At 38.0% G+C, this 13,366-nt stretch overlaps 1 protein-coding gene across 7 annotated transcripts in view; it reads left to right on the top strand.

Annotated features, from left to right (window-relative positions):
- SEMA5A (semaphorin 5A) overlaps nt 1-12,799 on the top strand; it is a 315,938-nt gene extending 303,139 nt beyond the window's left edge. For 5 of the 7 annotated variants that reach the window (XM_042809111.1, XM_042809115.1, XM_042809110.1 and 2 more), the window contains 4 exons: nt 503-658; nt 4,160-4,207; nt 6,427-6,638; nt 8,008-12,799. In XM_042809111.1, coding sequence (XP_042665045.1) covers nt 503-658; nt 4,160-4,207; nt 6,427-6,638; nt 8,008-8,127 — 536 coding nt within the window. In that variant the 3' untranslated portion in view covers nt 8,128-12,799. Of the gene's footprint in view, nt 1-502; nt 659-4,159; nt 4,208-6,426; nt 6,639-7,252; nt 7,318-8,007 lie in introns of all 7 variants that reach the window. The other 2 variants (XM_042809117.1, XM_042809116.1) reach the window with 2 other exon arrangements.
- Nucleotides 12,800-13,366: the final 567 nt, after the last annotated feature.

Raw genomic sequence — 13,366 nt, 5'->3', positions numbered from 1 at the left:
AAAGAAACAAAAACAAACAAACAAAGAAAAAAAAAACACCAAGGTACTTCTATTTTGCCATTTAAGTAAACAACCTTTTCAGACCTGGAATATATACCTCTGTACTTATCAGAGTACTTACTTGCTACTTGTGAGGTACACAAAAAGGCAGTCATCATCCACCCTAAAGACTGAAATAGGCTCCACAAGAATAACTCTTTCAGTCCCTCCTCTGGGATCACTGCAGAATCCTTAAGGCTTCTCCCTTCCACACTCAAAGACAGTGGCAGAAGCCAAAACCATAATACTTAGGTGACAATTTTACCATCAAACTGTATTTTGGAGATGTTTTCCAGCATGTCCAAACTGCCTTTGCTTTATGGTATTACATGAGCTATCCTGTGATCATTTGTATGAGCTGGAGACCAGGCTCTCTGTCGTTATTCAAGAAGATGAGATATTTTGGTGCACTCAAAGCATTTAATTGCAACAGTGTGTGTGTGTCCCTTTACGCCCATTGCAGACAGCTGGTCAGAGTGGTCGGAGTGGTCCGAGTGCGACTCATCTGGCATGCAGCTTCGTGTTCGTCAGTGCATTCTTTTGTTTCCAGTGGGCAGCCAGTGCACGGGCAACACCACAGAGAGCCGAGCCTGTGCTTTTGACTCCAACTTTATACCAGGTAAGATCAGCGTTCTTCTGGAAGGATAAATGAAATCTCCCAGCTTTTCAAGAACAAAGCATAACACTGTCCCTACACAGAACTTTGTAGAAGAAAAGAATTTGCCTTTTTTCATCCAAAGAGTGAGCAGGTCTATAGTGTAGGGCTTACGTTGCTGGACCTGGTGTTCTCATGAAAATCTGCCTCGCGGCACGATATGATGTTGAGCTGTCTTTATTGTCACCACCCAGTATTGCTGTTATTCGTTGTCTCACCATTCTGCAGGTCTTTACATCCTATTTGTTAACAAAGTACAGGAATGAGTACAGATATTTCGAAGAACTGGTTTGCTTTTCATTTTAAGGTGTTCTTTAAACTTTGGGGGTTGCTAGAGAAATGTTTCTCTAGGTTTTGTGATTTGTGCATGCAAGAGTGGGTGCTGGGGTAATTAATCCAGAGATCATTTCATGAAATCCCTTCAGTGAGTAACCACTTAGAAAGTTGCATGCTGCTTGCTGTGTCTCAGGTACTTAGCTCCCCTATGACCGTGGGCAATCATGTCAGTTTTTATTCTATGGCATTTATTGAAACTTACAAACGTACTCTTAAAAAATGAATTAATCATAGCAGTGATTTAAATCACAACAATATGGATGGTCAGGTTTACAGTCATCTATCTGAGTACATAATGAAGTCAGCAGTCTATTCATGGACGGAAATTTATGTTTTCGTGTATTGTTTGTGATGTCATTTTGTTTATTCAGTGCAGCAACCTTTTCTGTTTGACTGTGTAATGTATTACAATGTTATAAAGAAGTAAACAAATGTAAACATTACTAATGGCTGATGCATAAACTTGAGGAATATATTCTTTAACTCACAAATGCTATTTTTTCCTTCCAAAACCAATGTGAAAAATGTCAGTGTGAAAGCAAAACCTCCCACATTGTATTTTCCCCTTTTTCTCATCGTCTTGAAGCAGCTCAGTTAATTTTCATTTTCGTGAATCCCCCACTTAATCCCACATAAGCTCTACATATTATTTTGGAAAATACGCATTTTCAGAGTATGTGAAGTGAAGGATGTCAGACAAATAAGTAGCCATCTCTCCTCAAGCACTCTGTTGTTTTGTTTTCCATTCCCCCTCAAATTACCCAGGGGATGAAATCGTGGCCTTTACATTCACCTTATGCATGCTTGCTTGCTTTCTTGGGACCTCACATCTTGCTTTCGCTTCTCAAGATCCTTATACTCAGAGTTCTCGCTCTCCTAACTTTTGTTTCCTTTTCTAATTCTCCTCAGTCCTCTCCCAGCTACTAGACTGGCATATCTACCCTCACGTTGCTTCCTCCTCATCTGCTTACCTTAACTCTGCTCTACGAAACGTACACATACAGAATGATTCTGGCATAGTGCAAAAATGGCTGCTTCTTGTCACTGCTGCTACTATGTTTTCAGAGTTAATCATTATCAACATCATTTTACAGAGCCATATGGATTTCTGGCATTTTTTTCTGCTTTTTGGTTGGATTGTGAATCAATAGCCTTGACCAGACAGAGTACATTACCAGCCTTTAACTAGCTGTGAGAATACTGCTCTGTCAGGTTTATTACTTTTGAAAAGAATGTTGATATAACAGGCGTAAAAAGGTAAAAAAATAAAATAAAATTGTGATCCACTTTAGTAGAAGCCTGTGTTATGTTAGGTATGTAGAAGTCATAACACTTTGTTTCACATCTCATAATAAGCTGAAGTATCTTTTGGCAGAAACCTCCAGCTGGAGAAGAGATTAATTTTAAAATCAGAACCATTAATATAGTATTTGCTTCTCTCCTCTTTTTCCATCAGGCTTGCCTTAGCGTTTCTAATTTTTTTTCCCCAGAATCATACTACAAGGGCTTCTTTCACTGTTCTGAATCTGAACAGATTCAAATTTTAAACTTGCTTTAACAGAATTGAACAGAAAATTGAGAAACTCACTTTCCATGCATTCCTGAAGATGTCATTATGTCTGTCTCGTTTATCAGTCCTTTCCATTATCAAGTATTTTTAATATTCACAGAAGAATATCAGAATGGCCACACAAATTCAGAGCAGAAGTCCATCTTGCCAGTTCCTGACTTCAGCGGTAGCTATAATGTCTAGGAAAGAAGTGAAACAGAACAAGGATATATACCATTCCCCTCCCGTCTCCTTGCTGTTTACCAGTCTTCAACTATCTTCATTTCAGGAGAGTTTTTAAACCTGATAAGATTGGTCTGTTTGATGCCTTGAAATAATTTTGTCTTCAAAAAGTTAACTGGGTTTCTCACATGTATTGCGTATTGGATCATTGTGTGGTGGCAAGGTGGAGAGCATACTTTATTACTCCTCAAGCAGAAGCAATTGCATTTCAGTGGCCATCATTGCCACCCTTCCGTCAACTGTTTCTACTGCTACTAAAGGCATTCTGAGATGGGAAAAACAGAGTTGCATGCTGTGCTCGGATTGTGGACAGCACGTGGATTTGTAGAGACCCATAATTCTAATTTCCTGCTTTACTTGGCTGTACCTAGTATTTTGTTTGCCTTTTTGATTGCTTCTGAACACTAAGCTGATATTTCATGAAACAATCTGACCTCACTCATGGGTGGTAATGGTCAGCTCACAACTAGAATTTTGTATGTGAAGCTAGAATTGTTTTCCACTCTACACTGATCTACATTCTGATTCATGTGTCATATTGCTGCAGAAGTGGTAACTTTTCTCCATTGTAAGAACTACTGTATTTTCTATCCTCTCCCTTATATCCTATAGCTTCTTTGTTTCTTAAGTAGTCTTTGACAAGGGATTTAAAAACATATCTTAAATCCAGTTATGTTTCTTGCCTGACCCATATCTGCATGGTCACATGACAGAGAGGTTTCTAAAGCAGGACAACTTCCTTTCGCCAAATCCATCGTCCTTGAAGTAAAAAGTGGGAAAACTTGGTTGCCAACCCATTTTTATTCAGTATTTATTCAGAATGCTTCCAAAGACAAAATGATAAGGACACTGGATGGAATCACATTTGATTATTTTGCAATTGAGACTCATAAAATTGGCAGTAAAATTTTTGCACATTTGCAAATTCCCTCTTTTCACATTTGTGCTAGATGTGACTTCTAGAAGTAATGAGCCTATTTGAACACAAGATAATGAAATCCTCATTAAATGTACTATTTAGAAGTTCAATATTTTATCAACGTAGTTTAACTCCACAAAGAATGTTTTAATCTACACTTCATCTTTTCAATTCAAGGAATGTTCTGAATCAGGAATTAAAAATATGCTACTTCTTTTGCTTGATGAACTAAAGAATCTGAAGATGTCAGGGAACTTTTTTCTCAGTTCCTCAATATCATAGTCAAAGTCTTTTTAACTTTGGATTTGGAGTGAATGTAGCAGAATGTGTTTCTTAAAGCCTTACTGTATCAATCAAATTAATAGATCTCTGTTATTTTTTTTCCTCAACGGAATAAGCAGTGTATTTGTTTTTCTAGAAATATCAGTGGCACGATCCAGCAGCATAGAAGAAAAACGATGTGGCGGTAAGCTTTTCAGTTCTATCTGTGTATTAAATGCTGAAATATTAACTCATTTTTCTACTTGTTTCACATATTGCACTAGTTTTATTCCAACTTCTAAATGCCACGTTCCCATTATTTACACTTGGTCCAGAAATAGAGGTGATAGGGACATAGTTACTACAGGATTGCTCACTGAATACCCAGATGTCATTTCTGACCTTTGAGATGAGAGTATGTATTATTGGACTTCTTTTTTTACTTTTCTCCTGTTCCTTTATGTCACTCACCCTTCTTGTCCCAAAAAGAAGTTCCCATTTTAAGCTAGTTTTCATTAGGTTGAAATTTGTAAAGTTGCTGCATCTTTTGCAGAACAGTAATTTCATGTAATACTTTCTCTTTCGGGCTCCAAATGAATAGCAGAGAGCCAGCCTGCTAACCGCTTTAATAGCTCAGACTATCTGGGACTCATATTCAGCTTTGCTGCCAAAGACATAACTAAAGAGTAAAAAAAAAATTTCCATCCCAGAAAGCTTGATGCTAGCAAAACAAATCTTGAAAGAGAAAACTAAATTGCTGAGGAAAAAAAAAAAATCTAAGTGAGAAGAAGAAAAAGAAAAATGATCCTTTATTTGTGTGCTGAGCTATCACACTTAGTCTGTGTTGTCAGGGTAGTAGCTGTGGCCAGTTTTAATATTCTTCCATGCATAGATAAGATGTATTTTTAACCTAGTAAGGGACAATGAAAACACAAGGGTTATGCAGAAGCACTAGTGTGCATGGCAGTGTGTTATGGGAGTCTGGGTAAACGCAATTTGATTTTTTCTTAATCAGCAATGGAACTCTGAAAACATTCCGCTAAGTTCTAAAACAATGGGAAACCCTCACACAAGTGTAGAAGGATATTTCAGTAATAATTTACATATTGGGGCAGTCAACGTAGTCATCTAAATATTAGATTGTGTTCCTTTGTTCCCAGTAGGCACGTAAAGATTCTACCTTAGGGATTTGCCAAAAAAAGGACCCCCATGCTGGCCTACTTCTCTGTTTCACAATGAGAAAGATCTAATGACTTTTAGACTAGTGCCAATATTTCAATTTAAAATCAGCTTCATGTGCACTGCCACAAACAAACTTATAGTAATGTTAAGATGAAATTTCAAAATTGTTTCTTTTTTAATCAAAAAACACATCTCCAGTTGGAAATGACAGTGAAAAGCACTGTAATTTATTTCCAGCTAATCTTACTTGTGCCACATCTGACCCAATATCTCTGCCCAGTAACAAGAGGGGGCACTTGTGTTTTAGATTTTCTTCTAAAGTTTCATGCAGCAGTGAGCCTTCTCAGTGTTTTTATTTCTGAGCTGTAGGTAGGGTGGGTTTCCCATATTGTGATCTCACAGCATCTTCGAAGGGCAGAGCGGACAGGGAAGGCCTGGGTGAACAGTACTATATTCTGGCAGCACACTCTGGCTGCTATGGTTAAACAGCATGCTGATCTTTAAAGACTTTCTTTCTCTTCTCCAGGACGTTCTCCCCTAAAGTTCTACTGTTTTTCCCTCATTTCCCCCTTGCACAGAGAAAAAATTCTGAAGGCTGGGGAAGGGAATAAATTGGCTGTGTATCAAAGATGCAGAAACAGTGCGAACCAACAAGGAAGGGGATTTGAAAGGAGTATGCCACAATGTCAGGGACAGACACCAAATAAGGGGTATACTGAAAACATTTTAAGGGAAGCAGGTCTGCAATCTAAAGATAACAAGATTTTATTTGTTCTGCCTCAAGTCACTACATATATGACAAAGAACCAGAAGAGCAACAGAGGAAATGATAATGTCGTTCATTGGAAATAAGCCATGTCCATTATATACATAATTTATATATAAAAACGTTCTGCCATAGAGTATGCAGAAAGAAAATTAGCTGGATTTTTCAAACATTTTAAAAAAGCAATTCATTCTTCTGTTGCTTGGGTTTTCACCTTGACTAAGCATTTTTCAGAAATCCCAGTCTTAACACTTACAGAGATTTATGGATATGTATGATTCTCTTAATGATCCCTTCAGGGAAGTACAATGAATTTGCTACTGTAGCGATAAACCATTGCAAAGATGTTTGTGGGAAACACATGAAATTTCCCTTATCATTATTTGAATCGAGTACTTTTCTATCTGCTTCCTCAAACTTAAGCTTTTATTGCTATTACCTTGCAATAAGATTGTTTTCTTCTGTCTACTATGCAGAGTTCAACATGTTTCACATGATCGCCGTGGGATTAAGTAGCTCAATACTTGGTTGCCTTCTTACTCTGCTTATTTACACTTATTGCCAACGATATCAACAACAGTCCCATGATGCAACTGTCATCCATCCAGTGTCACCAGCTCCTCTAAATACCAGCATCACCAACCATATCAACAAACTGGACAAGTATGATTCTGTAGAAGCCATCAAGGTGAGAAGTGGGCTGGGAGCTCTCTATTGCACATCATATAATCCTATACAACCATTATTCTGTTGTTCTGTGTCTGAAGAATTTTAATTGCTAGTTTTCTGCACTGGCATTTGCACTCAAATTGTGCTGATTGTTAATGATGAAGATAGATTTCACTTAAAGTGTTGTAATTACAGATTCTTTCCTTTGTCAGTCCCTATTATGTAGCTGTTTAGATTTGTGTGTAGGCAGAATTTATACAGCACCAACTTTTCCTGTAAGATTCCAGACCACTACTCAAGGTTATTGTTCTTGTATGTTTTTTTATCTTCATTGTGTTCCACAGTTGCTTGCTGAAGAAGTAAATACAGCTATTGACAATCATCATAATATATATTGAAGATAATCCTCTGGTGCCAATGATGTGGCATCAAGGGCACTACTGACCTGCCTGCACTATGTCTTTATACAGGAGATGTATCCAGTTAATACATAATGGGCCAGACTTTCAGCTAGTATTCATACCTCAAATATTTGATGAATGAGTAGTATTGATTTACATTAGATGAGAATCTGGCATGGTATCTATATCATAAGACCTTTGCTTCCAAATGACTTTTTTTATGACCTTATAGAAAAACTCTGCTGTTTAGATCCACTGACTTAAGGAAGAATGAGCATTCTGGAAGTACTTAGCACGGTATCTTCAGATTATACAATTTATTAATGCAGCTGTGAAGCTTTTTATAAATGATTATATTTCTTAAATCCTACCCAGAAAATCTCATTTTTAATTTCTGCATTTTTATTTCTAATTAAAGATATATTAAGAAATTGTCTTAAAAATTCAAGAAAAGTCCAGATGTTGTGATCAGTGAAATCAGTTGATATGTAGGGTTATATGTTAAGGCTTTTTCAAATCCTCCTGAATAACTCTCTGGATTGTTACTGGGCAGCAAAATCTTGAAAAATCTTGAAAAATCACTTTAAAAAAAAAATGAGATGCACTTCTAATACTTCCAGAAATTTTTTCTCTGTGTTGCCTTGGAAAATCAAGTAATTAACATAGTAAAAAGAAAATAATTCTTATTCAGTGAAAGTATGATGACAGAATAATTCTAATAATTGCTGAATATGTATGATTAGAAAGAAGTCTTTACCAAAAAAAAAGTTATAATATTGGGGGAAATGTCTATTACTTTTTTATAGTGGAATTGTTTTCTCTACAAGCATGATTATGCAAATGCAAGTAGATACTTCTAAATGCGTTTTTGACTGACTGACATTTCATGAACGTTTGCCACAAAAATTGTCTGAGTGAAATAGCATGTAGGGGCTCCTTTCATTCTATTCCTCTCATTTTCTTCTTTTCTTTCTTATTTTTCCCCAGGCATTTAACAAAAACAACCTGATTCTGGAAGAGAGAAACAAATACTTCAATCCACATCTCACTGCAAAGACTTACTCTAATACTTATTTTACAGATTTCAATAATTATGATGAATACTAATGGGCTTGTGTATTTTCTGGCCTCCTGTAACTCCCCAATCCCCAAGGCCTGTGCTACATGACTGCTCATGTGATTGAGGCTTCAGAGATGAAGTTCAGAGACATTTCAAGCACGCTCCAAGCCGTCAATGTCCCATTGCTGCCAAATGCCCAGAACACCTGTTTGTGACATGCTGTTTTCTCTGCGGAGTGAAAGGTTGTTGGCCTTTGGTGTCGGGCGCAGCTGTAGCCCCTTGGTGTTGCTGAACCGCTCATGAGGAACATGTTGCTTCGCTGTTTCATAAGCATTCAGTCAGATTTCTCTGACAAGGGACTGAGCAATTCCTGGTACCCCTTAAAACTGCTCCCGGAGTACAAATGCAATTTTCTTTTTAGGCATTGTCTTTTATTTCCATGGGGTCTGACAAGGGAGCTGTTAGCCATAGAGCCCTCTCTGCAGCCTCCTGAAGCTCACATCACCACAGACATCTTGCAGGGTGTTGAGAAGAACAGCAAGAAGAAGCATGGTGGCTTAGCAATGCTCTGCAGCAGCACTAGGCTCTGTAGGGCTGATCTTCCAGGGCTGCAGATCACTCAAGCTGTAGTTCAGCTGTTCAGAGGGAGGAGACTAAAGTTGTACTGATGGATATGATCTTGCAATGAAACTGGAGAACTTCAGGGTAGATGGTTTCCGCATGGGAGCCAAGCTTGGTCAGAGAAAGCCTTCACACTGTTTGGCTGAATTGTGAGGGTGGTAGAAGGGCACGTCCTGCAGGGAGGCCAAGGCAGGAGGGCAAATGGGAAATGCAAATGGGAAGGCCTGCTCGACTGCCAGGGTGGTGTTGGCCTACAGTCAGGCCAGGTATGGGATGATGCATCTGCACCACCATTTGTGTGCTGTCTCAAGCACTGGTGGCACATCAGCATAATCTGTAGAGCTGCTTTCCTCTATCTAGCTTTTATTTTATATGCACATCTTTGACAAAACAAAGCATCATCAGAAAACGCAGATGTATTTGCAAAGCATAGTCTCATCTTATTGTCGTGTTTGGCCCATACTAACCAGCCCCTAAAGGAACCTTCTTATGGTGTTTTAAGTGAGTATCTTGTTGGACATCATTGATGTAAATATTTAAAATCTCATTTGAGTTTTAAATTATCAGTTTTAGTTCCTCTTGTAGTGGTAGGTGAAGAAACACAAAGGATTTTTATACCGTTTTTTCTTTGTTCTGTCTGTCTTCACTCACATTCATGACAATGTCATTTTTCAAGCTGAAATTCCAGATGTAGAAATTAAAAGGGCAGGGGTTTGGGCCAGATTTTCCAAAATTCTTAGTAGCAAGACAGCATTTGCTATTCTCAGAAGCTTGTGAGAAGAACTTTAAAACAAACATTAAGGACTAAAGAATTTGGCTTTCTTGGGCATACTAGATGCAAAGATATCCTACCAGAATGCCAGGAAGGTATGCAGAGAGGCAGAGTGGAAATATTTCCATTCCTTATTCAGAGCCCTTGATCATTAGGATATGCTGCAGTAGGCAGACAGAGAAGAAAATGTGCAGATTAAAATGATTAAGAATTGTGTGCAAAAAAAACACAAACTGCACAAAGTACCCAGAACATCAAGGCTGTGAGACTGCACTTAAGCACCACCTTGGTGGTCCAGCCACACCATATGTATCCATGTCAATGAGCAACATTCTTGAATGGGGATAGGTCTGAATGTAGCACTATGCTTCCTATCTCTGTTCTGCATAAAATGAGAAAATGCAAAGCGAGTGATCTTTGAAAAGCTGTACTGTAAAATGAACACACATTTACCATCGATGAAAATAATTGGGATGAGCTGCCTTTTTTCTCCAGATGAATCATTCTCCCCATTGTTAAAAGAAAGTTCTCCCACTCTTTATCTTTAGAAGGGTTGATAACACCCATTTTCCGTATTTTATTATTGTTTTATAGTTCATTAGATTTGATGTTCCATGAAGAAATTACTGGACTGCCTTTGAGTAAGGGGAAATTTTCTCTGCAAGAATATTTCATGAAACAAACAGATGGGGAAAGGCTCTCCAAATCACAAGCATGTCCAGTATTGGCATCAGTCTGTTCATGCCAAAAGATAAATTTTTACATTTCACTACATTTTAAAAGTAAGATCTATATTGCTGCCAATTTCAAGAAGAAGAAGCACATGCACATACACGCATGCACAACTCTTCTTCTCTGCCCCTGTACTAAGAGCACATTAGTCTGGCTTGTGGATTTTGTATTTAGACTATTAGTTATGAATCCAATATCTTAAAAAATATTTGATGTATGTATTTTTATTTTAACCTTTTTAATAAAATCTATCTGAAATAAGATTAAAAAATCTTTAGTAGATTAAGGCACACTTATCTTTACAGTGATTTGTCTTCCATTCTTTTCATGAATAGATAAGTATGTTAGATGTGTTATATATGCAATGATAATAGTCTAGGTTAAGACTGTATGATCATAGGTAGAAGTGCATGTAGCAGATGGTTGGTCTGCTCACACTTCCGTCTCCCAGAGGAGTTCTTCAGACATTCAGATCTCTGACCAACTCCGATGTAATGTAATCTAAAAATCACACCAACTTCACAGAAAAGTGTTCCTTCTAAACGTTTTTTTGTCATTTAGCTTCTTAAGTTACATTATTTTAAATCTCATGCAGAGGTACATTCAGAATTCTACCTAAAGCAATTTAAAGTCTGATTTTCACATTCCTCCAGGGTAAATGCAGCATTTAAATGAAAATTTTAAATCACTTCAATGAGAAAAATATGATTGCAAGGTCTCCTCATCAATCTAGACTCTGAGAGAACAGGTTGTAAAGCCATTAGAGTTTTGTGTCTTAGGTCATTTTTAGAGGACCCCGGGGGCGTGCCAACTTCATCAGTATTTTCGCCTTCTGAGTTCTGCACAGTTGCCTACATGGTTTTTAATACATCCTCCTCTACTATATAGAGCAAAGTGAGGTTTCGATTAAATTTCAATTTACTTCGTTTAACATATTTTTAAAAAATAGGCTACACACTTTGGTGGAAAGCAGATTTCCACATGAAGGCTCTAATGTTGTTTTGTAAAAAATGGAACAAAGTGGATACTTGCATGCCAAACTTGTTTAAGCTGACAAGTCTGAGATCTCAGACTCGTACAAGGGAAGAATTTGATTCTTATAGCATTGTTCTGTTCTTGGAAAGGGAAAAGCAACTCCTTTAAAATACCCCATGTCCTTTCGCATGGATAAAGTGACCTTTTCTGGATAAATAAATATCACCTCTAATGTTGGTAATTAATATTACTAAGCCATTTTTACACTGATTGCATAACTTGTAAAATGTTCTGGTCTGAACACAAACATTTGAGTAGGGAGATCGCAATCCTCTGAGTAAATCTGTAATTTTCCTTTCTGTGTAGCACTGCCAGATGAGGTGAGGAGGAAGCAGGACTAGTAGTCTGATCCTACAATGGTAAATGCTGTTATTAGGTATTCCAAGTTAGAACTGTGCTGCAGTACATGTTTTGGACTTAGTTTAGTGTCTGATGCATAGAGCACATTCCTCAATTGCTTAGAAAATGGACTCCTGTGCTTGCAGATTTGATTTGAGTCTGATGACCTTTACGGCCACTTAAATTACTTCAGGTGGAAGCTTTGTCAGCCATTTGCAGTCGCCTGCTGTTGGAGCAGTGTGGTTAGGCCAAAACTAATCAGGAGATTTCTAACTGGAATTAGGGTTTTCTTAAGAGAGGAAGAGAGAGTGGGGTTTAAATGGCTTTGATTTCCAGGCTATTAAGCAGTACTGATTAAAGTCTCAGATGGGTGTAGAACTTTGAATTCAGTTAGCTTTATCAGAATCCCACTATAACCTCTGGAAAAATACCATGCAGTGTACAAATCAAGAGCCATCAAAGCACTTACGTTAAGTGAAGAAAGTTCTCAGAGCATCTGAAGATATAACTGTTCAAACCAGAAAACAAAGTAAGAGGTCCCAGATGCAACAAAAACAGTAATGAGAATAAACGCTTCAAGATTTTTTCCTCATTGTTATAGAATAAATATATTCACTTCTTTCAATGTGGGACCAGTTTTATTGAATTCAGAGCTACATACGCACATTCCTAAAGTTAATCGCATGCATAATGGCTTTGCTGTGTGAGATAATTCTGTAAAAAGTTTGGTCCAAGTTCATCCTGCTTTGCTTGAGGCGTGTGACCAATTTTTAGTTGTAGCTGCTGCTGGCACCCTCTGCGTCTCATCAGGGAGACCATCCTTAGACGGGCAGAGTCACAACCCAGAGGAGGCGTGTAGAGAGATACACTTATAATTTTCTTTGTCATTTAGATGCCTAAATGTAGATGGGCAAAAGCTAAGCTCTCAAGCACAAGTATGGTTTTACTTGTCACATAAGTGACCACACTGAGCTCAGTGGTATGGATGTAACAAGTTATTAATTTTAATGTGTTTACAGGATTGAGCCCAAAATATACTGCTTCTGCACAAATCCATGCTCAGTACAACATGGCCGCAGTAATAAAGAAACAGATTCATTTAAAATTGTTCACAAGCAAATCTGCGTCTTGATATCAGGGAATTGATATGTGTTCATTGTGTGGGGTAGTTGAATTCATTCCTTTCTTTGCTAAATAAATGAGTGATTAAAGAAAATACAGCTTGAGTTCATTTAAAAGCCATTCTTTCAAATAAAGGGTTTTGGGATCTGTGAATGTTTTCCCTTTCTTTCTCTCTTCTCTTTCTCCACAAAAATGAATCCTGTGTGTAGTCAAAATGGCCTTTAGATAGGCAGCTCTGTATGGTTGAATGAATGCTTTGCACTGTGTTGCCACGTGACGATTTTGGAACTGGGGTGATACGCAGAGGGAAATGTGCTAAGCAGGGAAGTTTGACAAAAATTTCAACCCCAGAAGTAGCAAGAGTAGGTGGCAATGGAAACAAAAATGTGGAGGAATGTGACTGATGGCTTGGCAAATCCATCAGGAAACTTTCATGGAAACTTTGAGTCTTTTTTGGAACTGTCAAGGACAGGGATGATGAGACTATAACCCCTTGAACAGCCAAGCCAACTGGTTGCTTCAGCGCAAAGCAGCCTGGCTGGCACACATGCCTGATTGCAGCAGGAACCTTGTGCAAGGCTGTGATTGCTGCTGCTCAGGAGAGGATTGAGCTGGAGCAGTTCTCAGCAACAGATTAGATAGCCAGGACGGGATGCAGTGCTTTA

This window comes from Centrocercus urophasianus, unplaced genomic scaffold (assembly GCF_019232065.1).
Source record: "Centrocercus urophasianus isolate 14NV4802_14NV808 unplaced genomic scaffold, USGS_Curo_1.0 seq_11, whole genome shotgun sequence".
NCBI classification, from domain to species: Eukaryota; Metazoa; Chordata; class Aves; order Galliformes; family Phasianidae; genus Centrocercus; species Centrocercus urophasianus.
Note: the sequence above shows the minus strand (reverse complement) of the source record. Positions and strands in the feature narration are given on the sequence as shown.